At 39.6% G+C, this 26,257-nt stretch overlaps 2 protein-coding genes across 3 annotated transcripts; both read left to right on the top strand.

The window, feature by feature from the left end:
* The first annotated feature begins 1,415 nt into the window (after nt 1-1,415).
* cul3b (cullin 3b) lies at nt 1,416-16,456 on the top strand. 2 transcript variants are annotated; one of them, XM_044201495.1, is made up of 16 exons: nt 1,416-1,699; nt 4,299-4,496; nt 6,886-6,999; nt 7,936-8,096; nt 8,574-8,688; nt 8,946-9,174; nt 9,591-9,736; nt 10,414-10,590; nt 10,920-11,090; nt 11,525-11,632; nt 12,246-12,370; nt 12,760-12,856; nt 13,403-13,534; nt 13,737-13,923; nt 14,623-14,768; nt 15,228-16,456. In XM_044201495.1, the coding sequence occupies exons 1-16, from the start codon at nt 1,637-1,639 to the stop codon at nt 15,357-15,359; spliced, it is 2,301 nt and encodes a 766-aa protein (XP_044057430.1). In that variant the 5' UTR covers nt 1,416-1,636; the 3' UTR covers nt 15,360-16,456. The 2 variants fall into 2 exon arrangements, with proteins under 2 accessions (XP_044057430.1, XP_044057429.1); XM_044201494.1 differs by having other exon boundaries at nt 13,400-13,534.
* Nucleotides 16,457-17,530: 1,074 nt separating this feature from the next.
* Nucleotides 17,531-25,487, top strand: LOC122878583 (protein FAM124B). The gene is made up of 7 exons (XM_044201496.1): nt 17,531-18,244; nt 18,665-18,696; nt 19,364-19,573; nt 19,965-20,360; nt 20,673-20,869; nt 22,383-22,533; nt 23,551-25,487. The coding sequence occupies exons 1-7, from the start codon at nt 18,174-18,176 to the stop codon at nt 24,159-24,161; spliced, it is 1,668 nt and encodes a 555-aa protein (XP_044057431.1). The 5' UTR covers nt 17,531-18,173; the 3' UTR covers nt 24,162-25,487.
* Nucleotides 25,488-26,257: the final 770 nt, after the last annotated feature.

Raw genomic sequence — 26,257 nt, 5'->3', positions numbered from 1 at the left:
CTGCATTCAAATTTTCAATTTAAAGAAGTACTCATTGTGCAGAATTGCCCATTTCAGAATAATGTATACAATATTATATTATTGAATTATAGTTAAAGGTCACGGTGAGATTTTTTTGACGACTACTTTTGCATTGTGTTTATATACCTTATAAAGCTTATGTGCTGTATTTGTGTGAGTCAACAAAGCAACAAACAAGAAGGTGACTGAAATGCTGCAGAGTCTGTGGTTCTGTCACAGAAAGAGCAGACATCACTGAACCACAGAGATACATCAGGAATGCAGACCAACGCACGTTGGAAAGCTTTTTGCATTTTTGCACAGTTGGGTCCTCTGTTCTTTGCACAAAACAAATTAAAGTAACCTTCAGTGCTGAAACAGGTTTTGGTAGAAAGCCTGTTGCTATAAGAGTAGAGCAATAACTGATGTTCCTTATACATACAGCTCCTATACAGAAGTTAGATATAGATATGTTCTATCTGATAACTTCTTTGCAATGGACATCATATAAAATTGAGGTGTCCATAAACAATGCTTAACACATTAACTTGAGAATCTCCACACACCTTCCATTACAAATAGACATACGGCTCAGAAGAAGAAAAGTAACGCAAAATATATTGGGGAACGCAAAAGTAGGCCTCAAAAATATCGCCATGACCTTTAGAGGGCTCCGTATTGCTGCATGTGTACACATCGCTTTAATTTTGCAGCTGGTAAAGGTACGGCTTATTTTTTTTACTATAGCCTATATACTGCTGGGTAGCTTGTGAATTTCACCAAGGCATCAATAAAGTCTTATATTTATCCATAATAATACACCGCAATCTGAATCTGAAAAGTAACTAAAAGGTATCAGATAAATGTAGTGGAGAATAAAGTAAAATATTTGCCTCTGAGATATACTGGTGTAGAAGTATAAAATTGCGTAAAAATGGAAATACTCAAGTAAAATACAATTACCTCGAATTTGTACTTAAGTACAGGCCTACTTGAGTAAATGTACTTAGTTACATTCCACCACTGAGTATAAGTAACAACAACAAATGGAAGTAATCAAGTAAACTACAAGCATATCAAAAATCTACAGCCACTCAAGTATTTATACTTGGATACTTCCCATTATTTTTACATTGTAGGGTTACTACTTTTACTAGTAAAGTAAGAAAAGAATCTGAGTAGCTTACTTCTTCCACCACTGGAAAATACTCTGCTTCCAGTGTAGTAGGCCTACACAGCAGGTAGAGGCAGAATTACAGTACAGAACAGACAACTATTGAATAAACGCTCTAATATATATACTTCCTGCTGAACTGTCTGTAATATATGTGTGATAATTGAAATTATTCTGAAGTACAGGTGCAAGTAAAGTTGAGAAAATGTTCCAAAGTATTAATTTCTCGCGTGACTTGAGGTGCGTGAGCTCTGCGCAATGAGAGCTGCAGGTAGTCCGCCATTGCTGTATGAAGAACTATCGGATTTGGCGTTTGGCTGTCAACAATAAACTTGCGGTGCCGGGACGCGGAGCTACGAGGTCGAGTGAAAGCTCGTCGGCTGCTCCATACACCATTAGTCACCCCTGTCCCTCCCTGGACAATACTTTCATGTGAATACGGAGCCCACGGACGAGCCAACCATGTCTAATCTCAGCAAAGGCGGCACCAAGAAGGACACCAAAATGAGGATACGGGCCTTTCCTGTAAGTGCACACCGCAGTAGGTGCCCTGCCTGCCCGACAGGCGGTGACTCGATCACCGTGGTCTGGGCTGCAGCCTACATGCTAGCAGGCTAATCAGCTGAGCAGCAGATAAGACTTGCCCAAAATTAAACAAAGTGCAGCCGTTAAATGTCCAGTCGCCCCCCGTCTTGGTCGGTTGGTTAGGTGGCTACTCTGTTATATTACCAACTCAGTGGGAAGTTTAATGAATCACTTTCATTGTCCTTAACGTTTAACTAGCTCACAACTCCCCAAATGTTAGCTAGCAGATTGGATCTGTCGACATAGCCGACGCTAACGTTAGCCCTGGCTCTTGACACTTGTTGTTTTGGCTGCCTTTGGCTTTCTTTCTCAAATGCATTACTGTTACGTCTCTGTGTCTGAGCTCTAAATTTGACTTTCTCTCGTGCTCTGAAATGCCAACTAGATTTCCAGCTGTTTGCAAGAACAAGCAGCAACGTTACTACAGCTTTAGATGGATGCTAACAAAAAACAAACCAGCTAACCTAACGTTAGTTCTGGGTTTGCACTAATGATTATATTAATGGCAGATCTAAGTCTTGTTTCTGACGTTATTTCAGTGTTAAAATTGTGATACAGGCTTCCTCTCCTCGTCCACCTGGCACTCCCTTTGTCTGCAAGTCATTGAAAGACCTAATTTATGAACTGACCTCATTCTGCATAAAATTAAATTTCAGTTTGTCTGTGACTGGCTGACTGAGACTGTACATCATCCAGATACTTGTGTGGTTACTTCTCCATGAGTAATTGAGTAATTTCAAGTTGTGTTCCAGTGAGCAGTGGCCACACAGCTACCTTTTACTTATGTGAGCTCGAGACTTGCTGTTAGAGCAGCATCTTGACATGCATGTGTTTGGGCTTGTCTGCTGAAAAGGAGCACACACTGTTCCTCCTCACTAGCTGTAGCACATATGAAGTTTTCTCCTTTGGCCAACATGTCTTTGGCTCTTGGGACGTCCACAGGAATGTTGAGGAGAGCTGCTTAAGTTTAAAGCTTTTGAAATGCATAATTATGATGATGCACCGCAGATTAGTACCGTGCAGAACTACATGTTTTGTCTGTAGTGGCTGGGAAATTAAAAATCCCACTCCTGCATTTATTGTTCATCAGCACAATCTTGACAAACACATTTTCCAACTACATCGCACAAATTGAAACAGCCAGCTTTTAAATGGCATTTGAAAACTTAGAAAATTAAATTCACAGTAGATTTCAGTGTGCAAATAAGGACTTGAATTTGAGCCTTATGCCACTTTTAGAAATGTAAGGGGTTAGCAGACGCAGCAATACAGGACCCCAGTTGAGTAATCGCACAAATATGCACATACATAATTTTTCCCTAAATATTTAATACTAATTGACTGGCCTATATAATGACAGGCCCTACTCATAGTCTTTAATTTCACATCTTCCTCATAGAGCTGATGCTCTTAGTTAGAGGAAATGGGGGGGTTGCGCCAAAAAAGATTCCTCTGGTTGGAGGTTCCTTGTCTCAAGCACACTTCAGTAGGACATGGCAGAAATTGAACATCTGACCTTTTACCCTTTTATGGGATAGACTGCCTAACCACTATAATTTATTGGATCAATTGGGGTTTAAGGAAGATGTCAAAGGTAAACAGAGAGAGAGAGAGAGAGAGAGAGAGAGAGAGAGAGAGAGTAAACAGGATTCAAACTAATCAAGATGGACCAACCTTACCACAGAAGTCAACATACCAGATATATCAAAAGATCAGTATTTCTAAAGAACTTTAAATGTGTATCTTCGCCCACAACGCACTATTGGAATAAAAAAAACCTCAGTGCTCAGTATTGTGTTAAGCTTAATTGTTACCTATCTGTTTTTAAATCATAATAGAGGTGTATTACTTTTGGAAAGAATAGTGATTTGTGACATCGAAGTTCAGTCGCTATGTGAGTTTGTGTTAAATACGGCAAATATCTCCTGTTCATGGATTCAAAATGTGCTGGCATTTCGCCCTGATTGATTCTTCCAGGTAGACCTTTCTTTCAGGCTTAGTAAAACTCCTGCCTCATTTCCTATAGTGAGCAGACCCCAACGCCAACCATGGCTCAAATACCAACCCTAACCATCTCTACATTAAAGCATATGTTTGGTGGCGATTCTTAAGGGCAGTATACAGAGCAGGGGAAGAAGTATCGCCGTAGAAATTCAGATCAGGGCCAAATGTCCTCTTCCCAGCATATGTTCTATTATAATAAGTTCACAGACATGGGAGCTTTTCACAGGACAGAGGAATTTTTGGGGGGTAAAAGCTGTCATCTCAGGTATAAGACAATGCCCTGTTAGTGGCACATTCTCAATAACAAAGTAAGTAATTAAAGACAATTATGAAATATTATAGACCTTTACCAACCAATCAGGTAGACCATTTATTCTGCACCCAATCCCCTGGCCCACATTTCCAATGCAGAAAGAAACTACACAGAGGTGGGAGACCATCTGAATTATTTAGGAACAAGATCGTTGGTTCTAAGTGTTTGTACAAATAATCATAGGCGACAGTCATCGTATTCATTACTGGCTGCCTTTTTCAGATGACGATGGATGAGAAGTACGTCAACAATATCTGGGACCTTCTGAAGAATGCCATCCAGGAGATTCAGAGGAAGAACAACAGCGGCCTGAGTTTCGAGGAACTGTACAGGAACGCCTACACAATGGTACTCCACAAACATGGAGAGAAGCTGTACACGGGCTTGCGGGAGGTCGTCACTGAACACCTTATCAACAAAGTAAGACTAACACAGATTGCAGGCATTTGCAAAACGTTAGGCGTGATTGTATTTTGGCAGGGCCCGTTGGGATTACAGAGATTTTGACATTCATGACAAGGTAATTACTCCTGAGTCCTGTAGTAAACACATTATTAATTCCTTTAATCCCTTAGTATTTTGAAATTACATGCAGTGCCTTCATATATAATACGGTTAATTTCCATGAAAATATCCCTGTATCTTCAGCAAGCAAATGTGCTTCTTTCCTCAATCAAAGGAAATTATAACACACAGAAAGGTGCACCTCTTAAGCCTGGTTAATTAGCTAGACACTTATAGTCAAGTGATGACACATTGCTCACAGAGTGAATTAAAACATGCTTTATGCTCCTATTTTCTGTTGTGTTTAAAGTATATTTGATTGCTGTTTCACTCAACTGTGTAACAGATCATTTTCGGTGTATAGTTGTTTGTAATATAAGCTAGTCTTGTGAAAATCTAAGATTAGATCTTAATTTAGAAATGCTGAAATTATAGGTGATGTTGTACCTCAAACTGTTACCGTAGAACAGTTTGAGGTACAAAGAAAACTGATCTGGGGATAGCTACTGCAATAATAAGTAAAGTAACGTTTTAATCAGAGATTTATTTTGAATAATGGAGCTGATTTTAAGCCTGTTTTCAGTAGCCTACTTGGTACTAAACAGAATCTGTCATAGGCTTTGTGTTAAGATTCATGTCATTGCTTGGCCTGTGTGTCATCCTTGAAAAACAAAGGTAATACCAGACAACATGAGCTGTTTCCATTCATGATCAGCTTTGTGTGGGTGAGTGAGTATTAAATGAAGTTAGAAAGCTGGGGTGATACAATTTCAGATGTTGTTACTGAAGTGTTGAGTAAGGAGATCACTCAGACCTCCTTTTGACAGATTCCTCATTTCTGTGACTGGCTAGGAAGTGCCCAGGTTTGTGGATAGGGTCCTTGAGCTGTAATTTTGTTCTGTGTTTTCAGCTGTACAAGGTTGCTCATCTGTCTGCTAGGCTTTCATAAAACAGGTTTTTCCTTGTGTGTTACAGGAGTGCAACAGTATGTTTTTGAATGCCGCCTTAACAGAGCACATTTAGTTGATTAATTACCTGGCAAAATCCATTGTAAGTGAAATGGTAGTGTGATGATAGTGTTAGTGAATTGGATTATTGTCAGCAGTTTGTGTAAAAAAAAAAAAAAAAAAATTTGCAACAATCCAGTGTTGATCCTGTAACTATGAGATTAATTAAAGTTAGTGAAGCCATCAGTGAATGTTTTTCCTAAGCTGTCACTTGTTTTTTTGTTGCATATAATTAGTAACAAATTAAGTTTGGCCATGATACCTGTAGTAAATGCTTCTGTAGCAGCTTACAGTGTGCAGATACCCAATGAGCAATATTTCAGCAGCCTGCTGTTGAATACCAGCCAGATGGGTTTACAGCTTAATTGAATGCACAGGCGGGCTTTAGTTAATTAGCAGTCAGGGAATGTCAGCAAGCAACAGTTCAAAGAAGAGAGATCTGACACCCGAGTGTGTTTTTATTATCTAATAATGATCCAAATATCACTTTCATGGAAAGACGGTGATGGTTTCAATGCAGCCTAAAAATCTACCAACGTATCACAGACACTTTCATGACTGAAGTATGGAAAGCAGGTCAAAGATGATTTTCTTTTGCATCTCGACTGTTAGATCTTAAAGATGTACTGTAAGCTTATTTCTATGTCACTCTACTTCTCAGTTTAGGCCTCATAATTGCTGCCATGAGACTGACTGACAGAGGGCTTTAGAGATGTGAAATTTCTTTGAACAATGACACTGTTTGAGTTTACACTCTCAGCTCGATTTGGTGCTGAGTGCTGACCAGGCAGCCAGGACAGGACCTTTTGCCCGGATCAGGAATATGTTCAGGTTTATGTGTTTGCTTCTGTCTTGCACCTTAAAATTTGATCTGGCTGTTTATAAGAATAAGTTAATGAGTCTGTGAGGGTTGATCTGGTGTATTAGTAGGAGCAGAGGTGATAATTCATCATCTCTGTCCAGAAAGAGGAAAATAGGGGATGTCAGTGTGCCCTTAAGAATCTTACTCTACAGAGACGTTAGGTTTACAGTGCTGAGTCACACTGCAGTGTGACTATTATCAAGCTGTTTTATGCCTAACTAGTAGAGAAAAAGTATTAAGAAACAGCAAAGAAGGATCACGATAAAAGACTGCATGAACAAATAATCTCAAGTGTAACAGTCAGCTTGATGCAGGAGCATTTTTTTCTCTGAAACAATGAGTTTTTGGTCCTCGGTCAGGCATTGTGTTGTCACTAACACTGCAGAACCTGGTGTAGTATGTCCACCTCATGCACGTGTGTTTGTCTCTCCCAAAGGTACGAGAAGATGTCCTCAACTCCCTAAACAATAACTTCCTCCAAACCTTAAATCAGGCCTGGAATGACCATCAAACAGCGATGGTGATGATCAGAGACATCCTTATGTATATGGTGAGTAGCTGATGTTTCCCGGGATTCTCACCTACACATTTACACAGCTTAATAATATCACACACCAGTGAGGAGACCACAGCAGAGTTATAAAACTGGTATATTACTGGTCATTATTTTAGAAAAGCTTTGTCCTTCAGGTACTTCTCATTCATGTGTGCTCTGACTAAAGAAAGAATGTCTTCTGTCACAGCGGTACAGTTTCTGGTACATGTGTAGATTTAAAGTAGTAAAAAACATTTATTGGCTGAGCTGCAACAATAAAATATAATACAGTAATACAATATTAATCTTAACTACTGTGATTACCACAGTAAAATAAGACTTTTGTGATTGTATCAGCAACTGTAAAATTGGCATAATGGCTTCTGATTCAGAAGAGTCTATGTTAGGGGCAACCAATCAAATATGACAAATGACAACCTGTGACTGTGACATGTTTAACCTGTGTTCAAACAAACTGAGGAGGCCTGCCTCACCTTCAGAGAGTGCTAAGAGGTCTATACAGGACTAAACTTCCAGAGGGAAATACACTAGGGTCATATTTGCATATATATCAACAGAAGCATATATGTATTTGAAAATGAACCTGAAACTGTTTTTAAAGTGTTGAATCATCACTGAAGAATGAAGCACATCAGGTCTGCTTTAGAAATGTCTCTGGGCAAACAATTGATCTTGAGCAATATTTCAGTTGTTATGTCAATACACACGTGGGATATATGAAAGCTGAAGGCTGGGTCAGGAAGTAATACTGAAATTAAATTAATCACTATACTATATAATCATGCAATACATGAGGAGCTGATATGAGGATGAGTTTTATGCAGTTTAACAACACGTGAGCTTAAAACCACATTTAAGTACATAAAAGACATTTCAGGGAAACTGCATATCACAATAATTTCTCCTCCTTTTTGTGTGTTTGTCCCACAGGACCGGGTGTACGTACAGCAGAACAATGTAGAGAATGTCTACAACTTGGGTCTTATCATCTTTAGGGATCAGGTGGTTCGTTATGGCTGCATCAGAGACCACCTCCGACAGACTCTGCTGGACATGATCGCACGTGAGAGGAAGGGAGAGGTGGTGGACAGGTAGCCAAAAAACTCAGACAGGATTGATTGCATGACAACCTAATCAATTGCCCGTTGATGTTGACATGTTAATTTTAATTTCACTTGCACATTAATTGGTAAGAAAATGGAATTCACATCCTTCATATTGAGTCAAAATAATTAAGGAAAAGGTTCAATCATCATTCGTCACCAGAGGTGGACAGGGTGCATGCTTTTAAAAAAGCTGTTAAGTACATCTGCTTCAATTAAACCTGCTGGGGTGTTCATTGAAACAGCCTCTGACATTTTAAAACATTGATTTTTTTGAGCCTTAAGTGCTGTAGTGTTTGTTTGTTTGTTTTTTGATGAACAAACAATCAAAAGTTAGTTGGCAGGCATTGAGTGTGAAATGAGCATCCAGAAATGTTTTTTGTTTGTTTTTGTTGTTTTTTATTTTTTACATTGCAGTTTTTTTATTGTGCCTTCAACATTTGGTCTGTTTCTCCATTCCACCAGGGGGGCCATTAGAAATGCCTGCCAAATGTTAATGATCCTCGGCCTTGAAGGGAGATCTGTTTATGAAGAAGACTTTGAGGCACCGTTCTTAGAAATGTCTGCAGAATTCTTCCAGGTTTGTGAGAGAACGTCATTCCCCTGACTCTTTATTGTTTATCATTTATTTGGATCCCTATTAGTTGTTACCTTGGCTACATCTTCTCTACCTGGGGTCCATATAAATAAGATACAGATGATTCTTTGAAAAAGGATTAACACAACTTATATATATACATTAATGCGTACTGTAGGCCCGATAACTAACTAAAATTGTGAAAAATGGAAAGGAGTTTGAGAAACATTTAATTTACAGCTTATCTTGTTTTCACTTAGATGGAGAGCCAAAAGTTCCTTGCAGAAAACTGTGCCAGTGTGTACATAAAGAAGGTGGAAGCCAGGATCAATGAGGAGATTGAGCGGGTGATGCACTGCCTGGATAAATCTACAGAGGAGCCTATTGTCAAGGTGGTGGAACGTGAGCTCATCTCCAAACACATGAAGACAATTGTAGAGATGGAGAACTCAGGCCTGGTCCACATGCTCAAAAACGGCAAGACAGACGGTAAGAGTGCTGCAGTCTTGTGCTGCTTGCATAATGTCTTTAGCATTTGTAGTCAAAGTTCTTGCTTCCCTCTGGGGGGGTTATACTCTTTAATATACCATGTAACTGTCACTTAAAAGAGATATACTGGATCAGTAATGCAGTCACAATGTTCCCTTTGCTCATGTCACAAACGATAAGATAGGAGGAATGTAATTTTGATGATTAGATTTAGATGAAACTGGGACTGTAGTGTTGTAGCTTCAGTGATGATGGGTGCCTTCAAAAAATCACATTGGTATGCTCAGAGGTATTTTAGTTCACTCTGCAAAAATAAACCTCCTTTTCAGCAAATCTCAGCTGCTCAGTCCTTTTCAGTTGGTGGAAATGGATTCCTAATGTGTGCTTGTGTGCATGTTCATGCATATCCATCACAGATTTGGCATGCATGTACAAGCTGTTCAGCAGGGTTCCCAATGGGCTGAAGACCATGTGTGAGTGTATGAGCTCATACCTGCGGGAGCAAGGCAAGGCCCTCGTGTCAGAGGAGGGAGAGGGAAAGAACCCTGTAGACTACATCCAGGTAAGAAGACGGGGTATCAGGAGACATTAGAGTGCAGTGATGTTATTGCTCAGTCTTGTGAATCTGCTGGAACATCTTGTAAAATGAATCAATTCATTTGCTGCTGCAAGAGTGGGAGGCAGTTCTGATACTACACATGCTCTGTTGAAGCACACTATATTTGAGGTGAATGAGAGAGAAAAAGACACTGGTCCTAACATCTAACCTTGTTAGAGATCATGGAGCAATTTCTACTGGCTCAGCACGCTTTAGCACACCATTGCGTGCCGAGCCTTGACCATAATGTGCTTCCATAACCTCCCAGCAGAGGATAACGGTTCTGACCCCCTGCGTTTGTGGCCACAACCCATGATGGTCTCTACCCTCAACCGCACTGTCGTTGCACTGTACTGAATAACGTGAGGTCGTTCAGGCGAGAGAAGGCACTTTTTTTGAAATTCTCGTTATGATCATCTTTCAGTACTTTTGAAGCTCCTCTGTTAAATAGTCTCTGTGGTTTGCAGTTCCACTCTTACATTCCCGTTCTTATGCTCATCTAACCGACTGACTCTTTTCTGATGAGACTGGCTTTCCTCTGCTGTAGCTCCTGTTGGAGCTGTAATTGCTGTGTAAATGCTAATGCAAACTACTTCTGTATTATCCCTATTCATCCCTGTCTCCTTGCCTCCTTCCTGCAGGGTTTGCTGGACCTGAAGTCACGTTTTGACCGTTTCCTTCAGGAGTCCTTCAATAATGACCGTCTCTTCAAACAAACTATTGCTGGCGACTTTGAGTACTTCCTTAACCTAAACTCTCGCTCGCCTGAGTACCTCTCACTCTTCATTGATGACAAACTGAAGAAAGGAGTAAAAGGGGTGAGCCCTCTAATGGATCCATACTCTTATTTTAGGAGGCACGCCACAGATGTTACTGCCCTGCTAATTCAGGATTTGATACCACACTGCAACATAAAACCATTTTGATTTTAGGCCAAACCACGTATCACCCAAACAAGCAATGCTGTTATTGCTTATATTGGTTACAAAGTTTGGAATAATAATATATTTGGAATGTGCAACCTGTTGTAGTAGCTTGCTGTGTATCAAAGGCAATAGGGAGTCCAAGGGGTTTATCAGATTATTGACTCCTGTCCTGTCCTGTTTATGACCATCCTGTAACCTGCATCATTTTGTTTTTTGTCCAGTTGACAGAGCAGGAGGTGGAGTCTATACTGGACAAGGCCATGGTGCTTTTCCGCTTCATGCAGGAAAAGGACGTGTTTGAGAGGTACTACAAGCAGCACCTGGCCCGAAGGCTGCTCACAAACAAGAGCGTCTCTGATGACTCTGAGAAGAACATGATCTCAAAGCTCAAGGTGAGCAGGAGTATGATATAACCAAGCTATGTTCTTCAGAGAAAAATAATGAAATTTCAGTCAAGATTCTGGTTGAATGAAAAACCTCCAGCCTCTAGATGAGATTGGTTATCACAAATGATTTTATGCCATTCACTATGAAATGTTTTGTGAGTCAGCTGATACTAAAAGGTGTTGCTTAATTTGTAGAGACACTTTGTGTGATCTTGTTAATGAGTATCTAAGCCCCTATGGTAAGGATTTAAGCTTTATTCACTGTATAGGTACATTACAAAGGAAGTTTAGGATAGAGGAAACATACAGTAAGCAGGCTGTACCCACTTGCTACTGTTACAAATTAACAAAGATTTGTTGACAACCATATGACTGTTGGTTTACCTTGAATAGCTTTTGATTAGCTAAATGTGATCCTTCTTCTCGTCTTCGGTGCTCAGACCGAGTGCGGCTGTCAGTTCACCTCTAAACTGGAGGGCATGTTCCGGGATATGAGCATCTCCAACACCACCATGGATGAGTTTAGACAACATCTACAGACAACTGGGGTGAGGAGACGCTACACGCCGCAACTCATTCTGTCAACATAATGAGCCCACTTGCTATCTGTAATCAGTACATGTCTGCTTGACTGACTGAGCATTGCTGCGTTGCTCAGTTACATAAAAACAATTATGCACCTAACTATCTATGTCCTGGGAATAATGGTGCTAATTTCTGGCTTGTGCTGTGCTGTCACATGGCTTTTTGTCACCAGAGCCTCTGTCACTGTATCTGATTGTCATTGTGGTTTTCTAGTGTGATTCATGTTTAGCACACAGTAAATTATTAAACTTTGAAGTATACAAAACATTAATCCCAGTAATTATTTGTGCATGTTTTTGCTTAGTCTTTAGCTAAAAAGTCCCTTTTTTATAAAAGTAATCAACCCTATTTTTTCTAATTTATCTAAATTAATATTTCGTGAAATTAAGAGATTTTGCAACACAGTGATCTGTTTCACATAAACAGCACATGTACCTAGTTTGTGTCAATGGTTTGCATTTATTTTTTGTCTAATTTAAGTTCTGTCTTTTTTTATCTGCAGTAAGCTACAAGGTTGTAATTACATCAGCGTAGACTGAAACCTGATTGTGTGTCTTGTGTTATTTCTAACTTCAGGTGTCACTTGGAGGGGTAGATCTCACTGTGAGAGTCCTGACCACGGGATACTGGCCAACACAATCAGCAACACCCAAGTGCAACATCCCCCCTTCACCACGACATGCATTCGAAGTCTTTAGAAGGTCAGTCAGTTGTACACTTGAAGCACAGAATTCGAAGTTTACTGCTTATATGTGTGAATGGTTTTATTACAGCATCTTTGTTTTCACTCCACGGATTTCTGCAATGTTTTTCTGTGTGATCCAAAAGAAAGAGTCTTACTAGGCCACATTATGTTTTGCTACAATTGGAAGAAGACCAGACCAGAGTAACAACCTTTTTCAGTTCCTGACCCATTCTTGAAGATATAAGCTTGTGTCTATTCCTAGAAATAGAACTATCATATATGTGCCGTATTGTCAAGGTCTTCTCTAGGGCCTGTTGCAGAAACTAACTAACACTCAAGTTGGATTAATTGTGGTAGACCTGACTATTCTTAGATGTTAACCTGGAGTCACTCCTCTGCTTGTAGATTTTATCTTGGAAAGCACAGCGGCAGGCAACTCACACTGCAGCACCATATGGGCTCTGCAGATCTAAACGCCACCTTCTACGGTCCCATCAAAAAGGTTTGTGTCACCTTAAAATGGAATATCAGCACGTTTCTAAAATACTGTTTGCTATAATTATGCCACGGGACTTTTTTTGATAGGACAGTTTGTGTTGCAATGATTTATGAACACAAACATTTAAACCTATAGTGTCATGTGGATGTATGAATTTATATATATAATATAATATATGTTGTGTGTGTGTGTGTGTGTGTAGTTTTGTTGTCAAAGTTTAGAGGTGTTTAATTAATACTTTAAATAAAACTTTACTTTTAAATGTACTGCTAAAAACACCTTTTAACATTGAAGTAAACACAAAGAATAATGGACACAACTAGATGTGATTAATAATTGTAAAAACAACTTTTACTGAGAATGCAAAACTGAGACGTAGCACTAGTAGACTGTAAATTTTCTCTTGTGAAGAAGATGTACATAATTTGACCAACAAGGAAATCTACTGTTTTGAGGACTTTCAGTAACAGAAAACATTATTTCTTGTGGAAGGGGATTCTGAATCATGTTTTTAGATTCTGATCTTTCGTCCCAACATGTCGTCAGGAGGACGGTTCAGAGGTCGGAGTAGGAGGAGCCCAGGTAACCGGCTCCAACACCAGGAAACACATCCTGCAGGTCTCCACCTTCCAGATGACTATCCTGATGCTTTTCAACAACAGGGAGAAGTCCACCTTTGAGGTACAGAATTGAATGCCTCAAAATGCTCCACACTGTTCCCCTTATATCACAAAAATAAAATTCTGTGTCAAAAAACACAAACAGTCGAGTGTTGATAGATAGTGGACATTTTCAGCATAAAAGGGCGTTTCTTGCCATTCTTTCTGTTACATCTTGCTTATTGTTTTATCATGGCCCCAAACTTGATTTTTCCACCCCGTAGGAGATCCAGCAGGAGACAGACATCCCAGAGAGGGAGCTGGTGCGAGCGCTGCAGTCTCTGGCCTGTGGGAAGCCCACTCAGAGAGTTCTCACCAAGGAGCCCAAGTCCAAGGAGATTGAGAATGGCCATGTGTTTACAGTCAATGACCAGTTTACCTCCAAACTGCACCGTGTCAAGATCCAGACAGGTACGCAAAATCATCAAGTTTATGTGATGTTTTCTTAAGAGTAAAAGTAACACAATGTTATATTTTGAATTTCTGATACATTGTTTTTGTATATGTTGATTGTGGTCTGGTGCTTACTGAAGTTATAGAACAGTTAAAAACGTTGCAACACTGAACAAAGCGCCCAAAAAAATACATTTGAAAAACTCAACAGCAAGTCTCTTTCCGGGTCATGATTTCTGGAAAGAGACATTGCTGTTGAGTTAAAAAAATAAATAAAAAAATTTGGCACTTTGACCACCACAAGTCGAGTGCCAGATAGTCCCATATATTAAAAAAATGCAGACATCTCTGCGGCTGATATCTCCAAAACTCGGTAACTCACACCAAAACAATCTAGATGGAAAAATAGCAGGTAAGAAGGAAAATATGTATTTTTGATTTTGGGGTGAACTGTCCCTTTTTAAAGACCAGGAAAAGTCATTAGGTATTATAATATTATAATGTCATGTCATATTCTAATCTCATGGTATTCAGTAAACAATTAAATGTGCATAAGCCCCATGTAACTCAATAAATGTAACAAAACAACTGAAAATAGTACCTTTCACCTCATCACAGTCAAATTATTTAAAGGGAAACATGGAAAAAGAACATGTATTCCTTTAGTCACACTACTTGTCTTTTACATTTATTTTCCTTTTGTTGTGGACCACCTAGTGGCTGCAAAACAGGGGGAGTCAGACCCGGAGAGGAAGGAGACGCGACAGAAAGTAGACGACGACAGGAAGCATGAGATTGAAGCTGCCATCGTTCGCATCATGAAGTCCAGAAAGAAGATGCAGCACAACGTCCTAGTAGCAGAGGTCAGTCAGCTGAAATGGTTGCTATGATTTTAAAGGAAAACTATAGCTTATTACATATTATACAAACCATAATTTTTCTATAGGGTGCATTCGAATCCACATTAGCATATTGTCTTCCCTTAAGCAAGCCCCCTAGTGGGGAATTTTGAGAGGTGAGCCCTTCTGGTTCTCAGCAAAGGAACAAAGGGCAAGGCTGAAGTTGAAATTGAACGCCCCACACATATAATGAAAGGTAGCCTTGCATAATAAACTTTGGCAAAATAAAGCAATAAAAATTATTTTCTTTCAACCACAACCTGACCACAGTATTGGACAGTTAGTGTTGAAAATGAACATACAATGAAAGCAGATGTAAAAACAAGGTGATGATAATGGTGATTTTTAAAATGAGAATAATGGTGATTGGATAAAAAGAGAGAGATTGTGATATACTGATTACTGTGTTTGGTGTCTCCACAGGTCACGCAGCAGTTGCGAGCACGATTCCTCCCTAGTCCTGTAGTCATCAAGAAGCGCATTGAAGGACTCATTGAGAGAGAATATTTGGCACGAACACCGGAGGACCGCAAAGTGTACACTTATGTAGCATAAAACCAGTGAATTCAATGAAAGCTAACATCGAGTTGAAAGAAACTGAGAGCCTTGTCTTTTTTTTCTTTTTTTTTTGTGGACTGCTATGCGTTTGAAAGAACTTGGAAGTGCTTTCATCATTGATTCTGGGAAACACTGGGAAGCTAAACTTTTCTTCCATAAAATGTTTAAGAAAGAATCATGCAAAAGATGGGGAAGTTTTCTAGCAATATTAGATTTCTTCTGCTGAGAGAAATGAAAAGAGGGGATCAAGTTTTGTACAAAATCATGTTTCTTGTGGCCTTCGGAGAGAATTGGATGAGCCTGTTTGCCAATTAACTACGTGCTGTCGAGAACAAGCGTAAAACATGTTAAAGAAAACATGCGGCTACATGGAGACCAAGAACACATTTGAATTCACTCCCCTGTTTTAAATGTTGATGTCAATGTGTTATGTTTGTTTTTTGTGGCACAGTGACGGCTGTACATGTTGACAGACACTCTTGGCCTCTCAGAGGATTTTAAATTTAAAGAAGAGAACAAAGTGTTAACTGGTACAGACCTGGTTTATAACAGCAGTAAAATACATTTTGAGTACTTGAGAAAACATGAAGAGTGCTCTATTTATGTTGCAAATATGTCTGTTTTTTGAGGTTATTTTAATGTGTGATATGAATTAAGTGCACCTCACACCACTGAAATATTTAATGCCATTTTCAATATTTTAGCCAGGTCTGTACTGGTGGTTAGAGAGATCAAGAGCTGTAGCTTCACAGCATGCTTTTATCTAATGGATCAATCGGGGGAATAAGACACATAAAAGCTCCATAAATGGTGTTTGGTCTCTCATGACACATTTTTCACTTCAGGCCTGCTGTATGATCGGCCAATAAATTTATCTCCTCTCTTTGAATTGAAGGTTCCTTGTGGTGCAGCTTTCAAAGAGGTTTTTTGTTTTGTTTTTTCACTCAACTGAATTTTGAACAGGTGGAACCAGTCTAGCACCGATGTTCTAATGTGTACAAATTGTAAAATAATTATTGTACTCACTGCGAAGGTGGATTGTACAGGGCCTTGTTTTCATCATATTAAATGTAGAATTAAAAAAAATAAAGGAACGGGATTTCTTTTTTTTACATCTTTTATGAGAAGGCCTTGGCAAATGTCAGAAATACTGGCCTCTAACCATAATTAAAGCTTAATGTAAATGGTTAGCCACAGTCAGAATCCCCATGTTCACAAGAGCAACTTTGCAGGCCTCTGAAGTACGCTGTTTACTACGGTATTTTGAGATTAATTTTTTTCTTTCCATCTTAATCTTCAGAGGAAGATTCACTCAGTTAAAATGTTTAGTTTTGTTGAAATTGTTTTAGAGAGGTGTAGATTCAACTGTATAGTTTGTGTTGCTGTTGAATCATATTGTGTCATACTGAGAGGAGTTTCTAATATTTACCTTCTGCTATAAAATGAGTGGACAAAATTTAAGAAACACAAACTACAGCCTTCAAAATGACCATAAAGTTGAATTAACACCTTTCTAACAGTTCAAACTAAACTTTGTGACCTTTTATGAATATGAAACCCCCAAAGTGTTCAATATTAAATCCAAAAATAAGACATAATATGATATGAATCATAAAAATACAAATGACAAATTATGTAATATAACCATGAAACTGTTAAATAATCCAACACATTTTTTAAAATTCAACTCATTATGAAATGTTATTTTGTCCTGCTTTTCAGTTTTTTATTGTATTATTTTTATTTTATAACAGCAATTTCTATTTTAAAAATGTAATTGTCTGTCAGCTCATTCAGACCAAAGTCTCTGCCCAGCTGGCCTTGATTGACAGACAAAGACTTCATAATGAAAAGAGGCATTATGAAATAAAACATTATTGAGGGAAAATGTTTAAATAAAAACGACTAATTGTGAAAAGAAGCAGGATGAAATACCATTTCATCATAATGTGAGCTGTGTTTTAAACATTTATCGGATTATTTCACAATGTCATGGTTAAATTCCATAGTACATCTGTATATATTTATGTGACAATTTATTTCACAATGTGTTGTTTATTTGTTTACTATTGAACACTTTGAGTCTCCATACATGAAGACAGGATGTAATGCAGGGCTGCTGTATTAGACTGCATTAGTTGTTGCTGGGTGTAGCCTACACATCGACTGTATGGACGTGACTTTAGAAACTGTAGGAGTGCATGTCTCTCACAGGTTAGAGCGTTATAGCGCTTTTCACTTCACATTACTTGGAAACCAGCAGTCCTGCTCCAAATGTGAGCTGCACAGGAGTTTAATGCTCTTAACCAGGTCTTAACAAACAATGTCTTTAATCTTAATGGTTTAGAGCCTCCCCTCCATACGTCCCCTGCACTTTTGAATCTGTCCAGCCCGCCTGGACTGTCTCCTTTGTCTTCTCATATTGTTAGACGCATGCCATCTGCTCCATGTTATTATAGGCGGCTTTAGTTTTAAAGCAGCACAACTTCTGCTGGTCCCTTTCGCCCAGACTTTAGTCTCAGTAACTTCCCAAACATAGCCCAGCATGCACTTCTTCTCAGCTTGAAACGGGGCCACCTCCAGTTTTAGTTTTTTCTCCCCAAAAATATTCAGAGCCTATATTTTAACATAACGGTGTATGGTTGCCTGGTGACGTCAGCGTCCCAGCAAGAGTCCCTTTTTTGTGTGGAGCAGCCAGTCTGTGTGGAAAGAAATCAACCGGGATGCTTTTCACTCTGTCCGGACTGCTGCAAACACCGCTCAAACTCTCTGTGCAGCAGGCTCGACCACATGTGAAAGGTGTACCGGGATATGTTTCGAAGAGCGGTGGCGATAAAGAGAGCCGACGATGAAAACGTGGACTCCGGAGCCGAAACTGCCGAGTGAGTCAACTGTTGTCTGAGCCTTTGCTAGCTCCAGGCTAACGTTAGCTAGCCAACTTCGCCTTTTTAGCCGTAGCCACAATGGAAATTAATTTTGTCCATGACAGTATATTGGGAAGGGGCTGACATTTCGAACCAGCAACTTAACTGTTGTTTTAACCTCTTAGCACTTTACTACATGTGTTTATAATTGTTATACTATTTATGGTATTTTCTCATAAACTGGCTTTTAAGGTTGTGTTAGTTAACAACAGATAATGTGTTGTCATGGTGACCAAAGCTAAGGGGCAGGTTTCCAAACCAACCACCACAAGATGGAGACAGATTTTTGTCTTTTCTACAGCCAGTCTAAACTAATTTTTTTTAAAAAGTGTTTGTGAAGTAATCACTCATGTGCTATTTATTTTGTGTCTCAATCAGATCTGACTGCAGCAGGATGTCATCATCTGGCTGTAAGTACTCCTTCACTCATACGCAAGTTAAACAGGCACTACTTATTTTTAATTTAGAACTGTACTGAACCCCAATTCCTACACTTCCCACAATGCAATCTGAAGATTTTTTTATACTCTCCCTGCTTGTAAATGTCCATGTCTTTCAACTGCATGCCAAAAGTTTCCATGCTGAGGTTACCCTTATGACTTCATCAGGATTTATCAACGAAATTGTCCCACTTTCAGCCCGGAAAAAGTGTGTGTCATCATCATGACTTGTCCATTTCCAAACACAGTGCATCAGTGTTTGTTTTGGCTTACCAGTCAAAGTTGAACAAAATTAAACTCTTATCAGAGCCAGCTGGAGATCGCATTAAAACACAAAGCACATTCTTCAATTTGTCTATTGTAATGTGACTGTACCTTTCCAAAGAAGACATTACACAACTGTTTTGACAAGATGAGTCATACTCCCCATGACAAGGAAACTGATCTGGATATGTAAAATCGGTGGAGTACCCCTTTAACCAACTAATAACATTTGTTACAGCTTCTGATAAAACTTCTGTGCTGCCTGGTTTTAACATTTGCATGTTTGCACCTGTCTAAAATATCTGTACACTTATGTGGATTGTGTTTGTGTGTGTGTGTGTGTGTGTGTGTGTGTGTGTGTGTGTAACCCCAGTTGAGCTCATGACCAGTCAGGTCAGGCAGCAGCGGCAGCAGCAGCTCCTGCTAATGAACTTGCATCTGCTGGCCAACCCTGGAGACTCACTGCTGCTGCAGCACACCCTGGATCGCCTCCTGCGCTGGCTCTGCCCAACGCTCCGCATCTTCCATGTGTCAGAGAGGGCCTCTCCATTCAGAAGTTACACCCGCCTCTGTCCTGTGGCAGGTAAGGATCCTTACTGTGTGGTCCTGCATTTATTATACGTACATCCTGTTATACAGTCGGGTCTCAGGTATTTTATTGGCAGGGATGCAAAACCCTGTTGTGCCTATACATTTAACAATACTGCACATTCTGTAGGTGTATTTTTCTCCAGAAAGAGGAAAATAAACATTTCCATATGTGAGAACAAGACATGTTTACAGGAATTTAAACCATTTTAACTTTCCGTTCATGTCAATGCCCCCCTCAAATGTTGCAGTCTTAACTGAATACTACATTTATTCTGTGTATGGTGTAAACATGCCATCCCACAATGAGCTTCCCTTGCTAGAATTGCATATGTTTTTATTTAAGGTTGATTGAGAATAAATAAATAAAGCCAAAAATGTTTCAGGCTACCCTTCTCTGGCCATCACGTTCTTCCTCCATGAGGCGTATGGAGAGGAACGAATCCTCAAAGTGCTGGACTTCTTTCAGCGTCCGCCCTGGCAGTACCACCACACCGAGAGCTGCGGCAGCCGAACTGGAGGGATCCACATTACCTCCTGCAGCTCCCCAGCCAATGCCCTGATGCGGCCGTACCTCCTGCCCAGCAGAGACTTCTATAGTTTGGGTGCAGGGATGCCTGTGTGGGGGGTTCGACCTGTGCACTGTGGTGGAGAAATACTACGTGTGACACTGTACAGTGGATATGACAACTATGAGGATGCTGTGCGGCTCTATGAGACAGTGCTGCAGCGACAGGCAGAGGAGCAGAAGACAGGCTTCTGCTGGTTCACTCTCCACACAGGTACGTCTTAAAAGTGTTGCCCTTTGATTTTTGCAGTGCTTACATTCTATAACATATTTATCTCAACAAGTCCAGCTTTAAGACTTAGCTTTTTTTATTATATTAAGAAGGAAAGCAAATAGGCAGTGAAGTGACAAAAAATCTCAATACACATCTATTTGTTTATTCTGCAGAATATTTTTGTATCTTAACAACATGAAATTATCTGCAATATTCAAAATATCAGTTGTATTTTGGAAGAAATTCTCAAAACAAGTGAAAGAATATTTCACAGAAGTCAGTCTGCTGCTCTCATATCGCCTCCCCACACAGAGCCTGGGCTGTGCCTGCAGCTGGCTTTAAAACAGTTGTCACCAGGGGTTCGAGTGGAGCCATGCAGCTCTGCCGTACTGCAATTTAGTGTGGAAGAAATTGGCCAGCTAGTCCCTCTGTTGCCCAACCCCTGTACCCCCATCAGCACTACACGCTGGCAGACAGAAGACCTGGATGGCAATAAGGTTCTCTTCCAGGTAAAAGCAGCTTTAAATACACCTAATTTCCTCATTTTATACTGTCAAAATGTGATGAAAGTTGTCAAATGTGTCAAAATGTGCACATGCTTCATGTTTCAGACATGATTGTTCAGTTCATGCTTTTTAATTGTATGTTTTATATGCAGCTTAATGACTGATGTGTGTTTTTTTACGTCTTTTAGTCTGTCTTGTTTAACATGTTAGATAATTGTGAATGGAGGAAAAGCTTCTCCTTGATTTATGGCAGGTTAAATCATGAGGTTTGTCATACATCAGTGGCTGCGGCAGTCTGAAGCCGCCCTATATTAACTATAAACACACAGCAGTCTGCTGGAAGGTTTACGCTATAATTATCTCACAACTTACAGAGTCCAAAGAGCAGGATCTTTGTTCATTGTCCTGCTAAAATGTTATTTGTAGAACAAGAAATTTTGTACTCAATATGTAGTCGGCCAATAACAAGTTTGCTTTGGAGGGAAAGCAGCAGTCGTTTGTGAAATGAAGGAATGTGTTGCCTTTCAGCTTTATGTTTATGTTTCATGTTATGTTTGACAAACTGATGATGATTTAACCTGGAATAAATCAAGGAGAAGATTTTCTTCCATTCACAATTATCTCACGTTAAATAAAGAGACCTAAGAATGTAAATAGACACACAGTTATTGTGCTACGTGCACAACATGGTTTTCATAAATCACATTTCGTTACCAGATGTTGTCCAAACACTTAGAGCACTTGTCAATGTAATCAAAATAGATGTTGTATTATTTTTTGCTTCATGATGAGAAATAATAGAGCATCTGTTTAGATGTAGCCTATATAGAAATAGAGAAATAATTCTTTCTGTCCAAATATTTTTTGAAGAGAAAGTATTTTGTATTTGAATTTGTAATGGTAATTAATGTGAACCAATTCAGATACATTGTTATTGTAGATTAGATTTATTTGTCCAAATACAATTATGTACCAAATGATAAAGACTAGAGCAAGCTGGGTGGGGAAACTCATATGTGAGTGGCTGCTTTTCTTCCCTTGTGTCTCAAATCGTATTGATTGGTGCAGGTGTCACATCTCCGATTTAAGTTTTTAACAATGTCACATTACACAAACCTGATGAGAAAGCAATCAGGTTTAAAAAAATCTTGTTTAGCCACAAGCCACAGAATAATCAGTGTCCACTGTGTGCGTTAGATGTCCTTCATTAGCTCAGAATACACAAATCAAGCTTCCAACTGTTGTTAAAATCATCTGTTATGACCACCCCCATAAGATAAAACAGCATCTGTTCAACAATAGAAAGGGGAAAACACATGTCATGTAATTTTTCTTGTGGTAATGAAATCAAAAAAGCATGTGGTTGCTGTTTTTCACAGAACCAACTCAAAGCTGTCACAATAGCCATATGTCAGATGCGTGTATGTTAATTCTGTCAAAGTTACTTAACTTGCTTAAATCTCTCTAGTGCCGGTGTAAATCATAATCCCCCTCCTCCTGTCCTTCTGTGCTGCAGGTGAATACCCCAGCTCAACCTCAGCGACCTCTGACCTGTGCTTTCCCCCTGACCTGCCCCAGCGTGTCCCCCCGAGGAATGCAGCTCAGGAGCTCAGTACAGTCGCCCTGCAGCCTCACCACACACCTGCCCTGGCAAACACACAGGCAAGGTAAGTACACAGAAGTGGAAACAGTGTTCACAGGGTTTAAGATGCTGTACTCTACAGTGTGTTAAATCTGCAGTGTATGTTATATTATTTGGTACTTTCCACAAATTCACAAGGCGCTCTAGGGAAGAGGCAGCAGGAGAGGACACTAGACCTGTCTCACTGCCACTCACTGGCAGTGAGACAGGTCTCTAAATTACAAGAGTCCAGATGCCACAGAGTCAAATGGAATGATTTGACTCAACTCATGACAGTATTATTTATTTTCCCAACCGCTCACAGATTGCCAGTGTATTAAACGGCCGTTTTTATGTAGGAGGCTTATTGTAATCATAATCATCATAATGAATCAGAGACATGGAAAGTTTGACTGAGTCCTCGCTGTGTTTGTCTCAATACGTGGCATGAGGACGCAGGTGACATGATACACATTCCTGCAAATGTTTTTTTTTTTGTGGTGAGTAACACTGAATGTAAACATAACTTTTGTTAGTTTACAAGAAGACTCCACAGGTAACCTTTAATACTTGAGATTAATAACAGTTGGAAAGTAGCTATTTAGCGACATTACGATGCAGTTTGTAGAAGCTGATCAGTCTTCTACAGTAGTGTTTCATAAATGTTCCTCGGCCCATGAGCCCTTTTTAGCTCATGATCCCAGCTGTTAGTGAGCTGTCAATTTAAAAAAAAATTATTTGAGAAAGTCATAATTTAGTATTCAAAATCAAAAGTATTAATGGACATCCATGGTCATATATTTTACAACTAATCACTTCTTTTTTCTTTCTTTTTTTAAAATATCAAGATATTTAAATCAGTCTTATCCTGCAACGCCATCTGCAAATCATCTGACCCCAAGGTTATGAAACTCTTTTCTACAGTCACTTTGAGCTGACTATACACCAAGAAACCACACTGAGCTATTTTCATGTTCAATGACAGTTGTGTATAACACAATAGCAAAGGTTTCTAATTGCCCACTTTTGTGACTCTGCTTGATGTGTCTTTGGTTGTGAATAGGCCACAGACCGCGCAGTGACCCTGTCCTGGAGAAGCTTCATGGAGGAGGTGGTGGAGCAGAGAGCCTGGGATCAGGAAGCTGCTGCAGCACCCCTCCAGGCAGCTCCTGTTACTCATCCCAGCGCAGCAGCCCTGCACCGCCCTCAACCACCAATCACCCTGACTCTCCTCTGCGCCCCTCCATCACCCGTTCTCTCTCCCATCTCCTCCTAGAAGAGGAGGAGGAGGAGCCAGAGACCAACGTAGACACAGGAGTCCCCGTCTCACCTCGCTCTGACACAGCAGTCAAAACAATTGCTCGCTCTTCCTCCATGGACCTTTTGATGACTCTCCAGTCTGAGAGACCCGCAGCTGTTGGGGCTTCAGCTGGTGAGAGTCTGGCCAAGGAGCTGATTGAATGTCTGCCACGTGCACACATACACCCTCAGGCCACCTCCAAGAAATGGAGCTCCGCTGGTTGTACAGATGCAGCCAGGAAGCGCTGTGGCAGCAGGACTGTTGCAGCAGGACGAAGCCCCTCCAAAGGGCCCGTGGTGGAGAACAGGACTACTGCTGAGCTGCTGTCAGCACGCACAAACAACGAGGAGCCAGTCGATGAGTTTTTCATCTAAATTACTTCCACTATGCCACGTGCTGTGGTAATAATCACAAGATGAGAAACCCTTTAAAGAGGATCTGAAGTCATGCAGTCTGACGAAAGAGCAGTGCTCTGGGATGTAGAAGAAACCAAAGTTCAGATGCAGGTGACACTTTCCACTCAGAAGTGACTTGGTGTCTAAATTCTTAAAATGGTTTGATTCGTCCCGTAAATTTCCACAATAACAGTAACAGTACAATTGTCCAACTCATACTTTAAAAGACCTGCCAAGAGAGTGGTACAAGGTGAGTGATACTTTAAAGCAGTGCAGGTAATAATAACAATTAATATTGTTGAATGTTTAAATTACTTTTATATTTAGATCCAACTAATGATTAGTTAAGCTATTGTGCTAAAATGTAGCCCTGTGAATAGCAAAACATGAAGGAAATGCTCTGTAAGTGTTACTTTCAGGGTACTAATGCCAGTCTAGGTTTCTGTATAATTGCTCAGCCAGGCAAGCTAATGTCTTATTTTTTGATTGCCTTTGAAAGAGATGAAGATGATCTCAGCGTGAAGTCGCTCTTTGATGTTGCCGTTGATCGTGATTAGAAATCTGATTTAGTCTGATTGCTCTCCACAGTGCACCACAGTCTGTGTTACAGTTCTTAAACCAGACTTTATATAGTAAAAGTATAGTGGTTTTTGATTACAAATTATCCTTGCTCCAGTATTTGTGCGTCATAATATATAAGTGGTGGACTAGACCAGGCCAAATTATTGTATTGAAGAGGATTGAATTTTCTCACATAGTTATTATTTTCCTCTGATAGCCTAGAGTTAACAGGATGTTCTAAATAACTACTTAAAGAGAACATTTGGACTTTACAAAAAAGCTTGTAATATATATTTTTTAATAATAATATAACCATTAGTATGTAAGGTGTCTCAAACAACACAAATGTGTCCTGAGCCTGTGACCTCAGAAATGTTAATTACAGTAAGTAATGCCACAGTAAGCTGAGGGATCAGCAGACAGATTAACTTCAGTGAAAACTTAGCAAGTACATCATATATTGGACTGATCAGTTACAACAGATGGTAGTCAAACGCACAACATTTTTGCATGATTATAGCTGTTTAGAGACAAGTCTGATAAAAGATAATATTGTATTATGTGAGGAAAGGAAAGGCAGCTCGGAGGTGTGAATGTGTTTAACTGTTTACTGTAAATGGGTGTTACTGGAAAAAAAATAGAGCATCAACTGTGAGGCTCCTTAGTGTCTAACATGTTCAATGGTGCAGAGAAATGTTTTAAGGCTTAGTATTAAAAGATAAATGAATAAAAGCTTGAAATGAATAAGCTTTCTGTTGCGGTCAGATTATAAAGGCTAACTGTGTGTCCTGACAGAGATGTTTCCACATGACCCAAGGTTTCAATTCAAAATCAATGTAATTAATTAGCATTAGCACTAGGATTAGTGTACTAAGTAATCAATGATCTACATATGCACTGACAGATGACTGGTCTGCCTGCAGTGATGGAAAAATCGCACGCCGAAAGAGAGAGAATACTCTGGTAGGATGAAAAGGTCAGAGTTGAATGCTTGATGTTTCCCTGATTTATAACCACACTGTTGTCAGACTGCTCACACACAAACCAGACAGAATTTTACTTTTGGTTGAATGTGGAAACATTCATGGTTACAGTTGAATTATTGTTCCTTAAAATGCATCAAACTGTTGACACAGCTTTGCGATAACGTCCACCATTCAACTGCCATCATGATACACGACTCACCCAACTGCACTTTATGATGTACTCATCGTGTTGTCTAAACAGCTGGACCTCCACATCAACTTGCTGTGAATCAGAAATGTGATTTCACATAACGCTGGGCACCTCAGGTAGTTAAGTGCTGTACTGGGAGTCAATGATCAGGATTTAGACCTTCTACTACAGCAAGCAATTAGGAGCGAACACACAATCACAGGCCAAAGTAAGTAACAGTTATTTATACAATATGTTAATAATAATAATAATAAACTTTATTTATAAAGCACTTATCAAAACAAAGTACAAAGTCCTTCACAACAAGAAAAATAAAATACCACAGTGAATGATGAAAT

This window comes from Siniperca chuatsi, linkage group LG7, assembly GCF_020085105.1.
Source record: "Siniperca chuatsi isolate FFG_IHB_CAS linkage group LG7, ASM2008510v1, whole genome shotgun sequence".
NCBI lineage: Eukaryota > Metazoa > Chordata > Actinopteri > Centrarchiformes > Sinipercidae > Siniperca > Siniperca chuatsi.
This window is presented reverse-complemented; position numbering and strand designations above follow the sequence as displayed.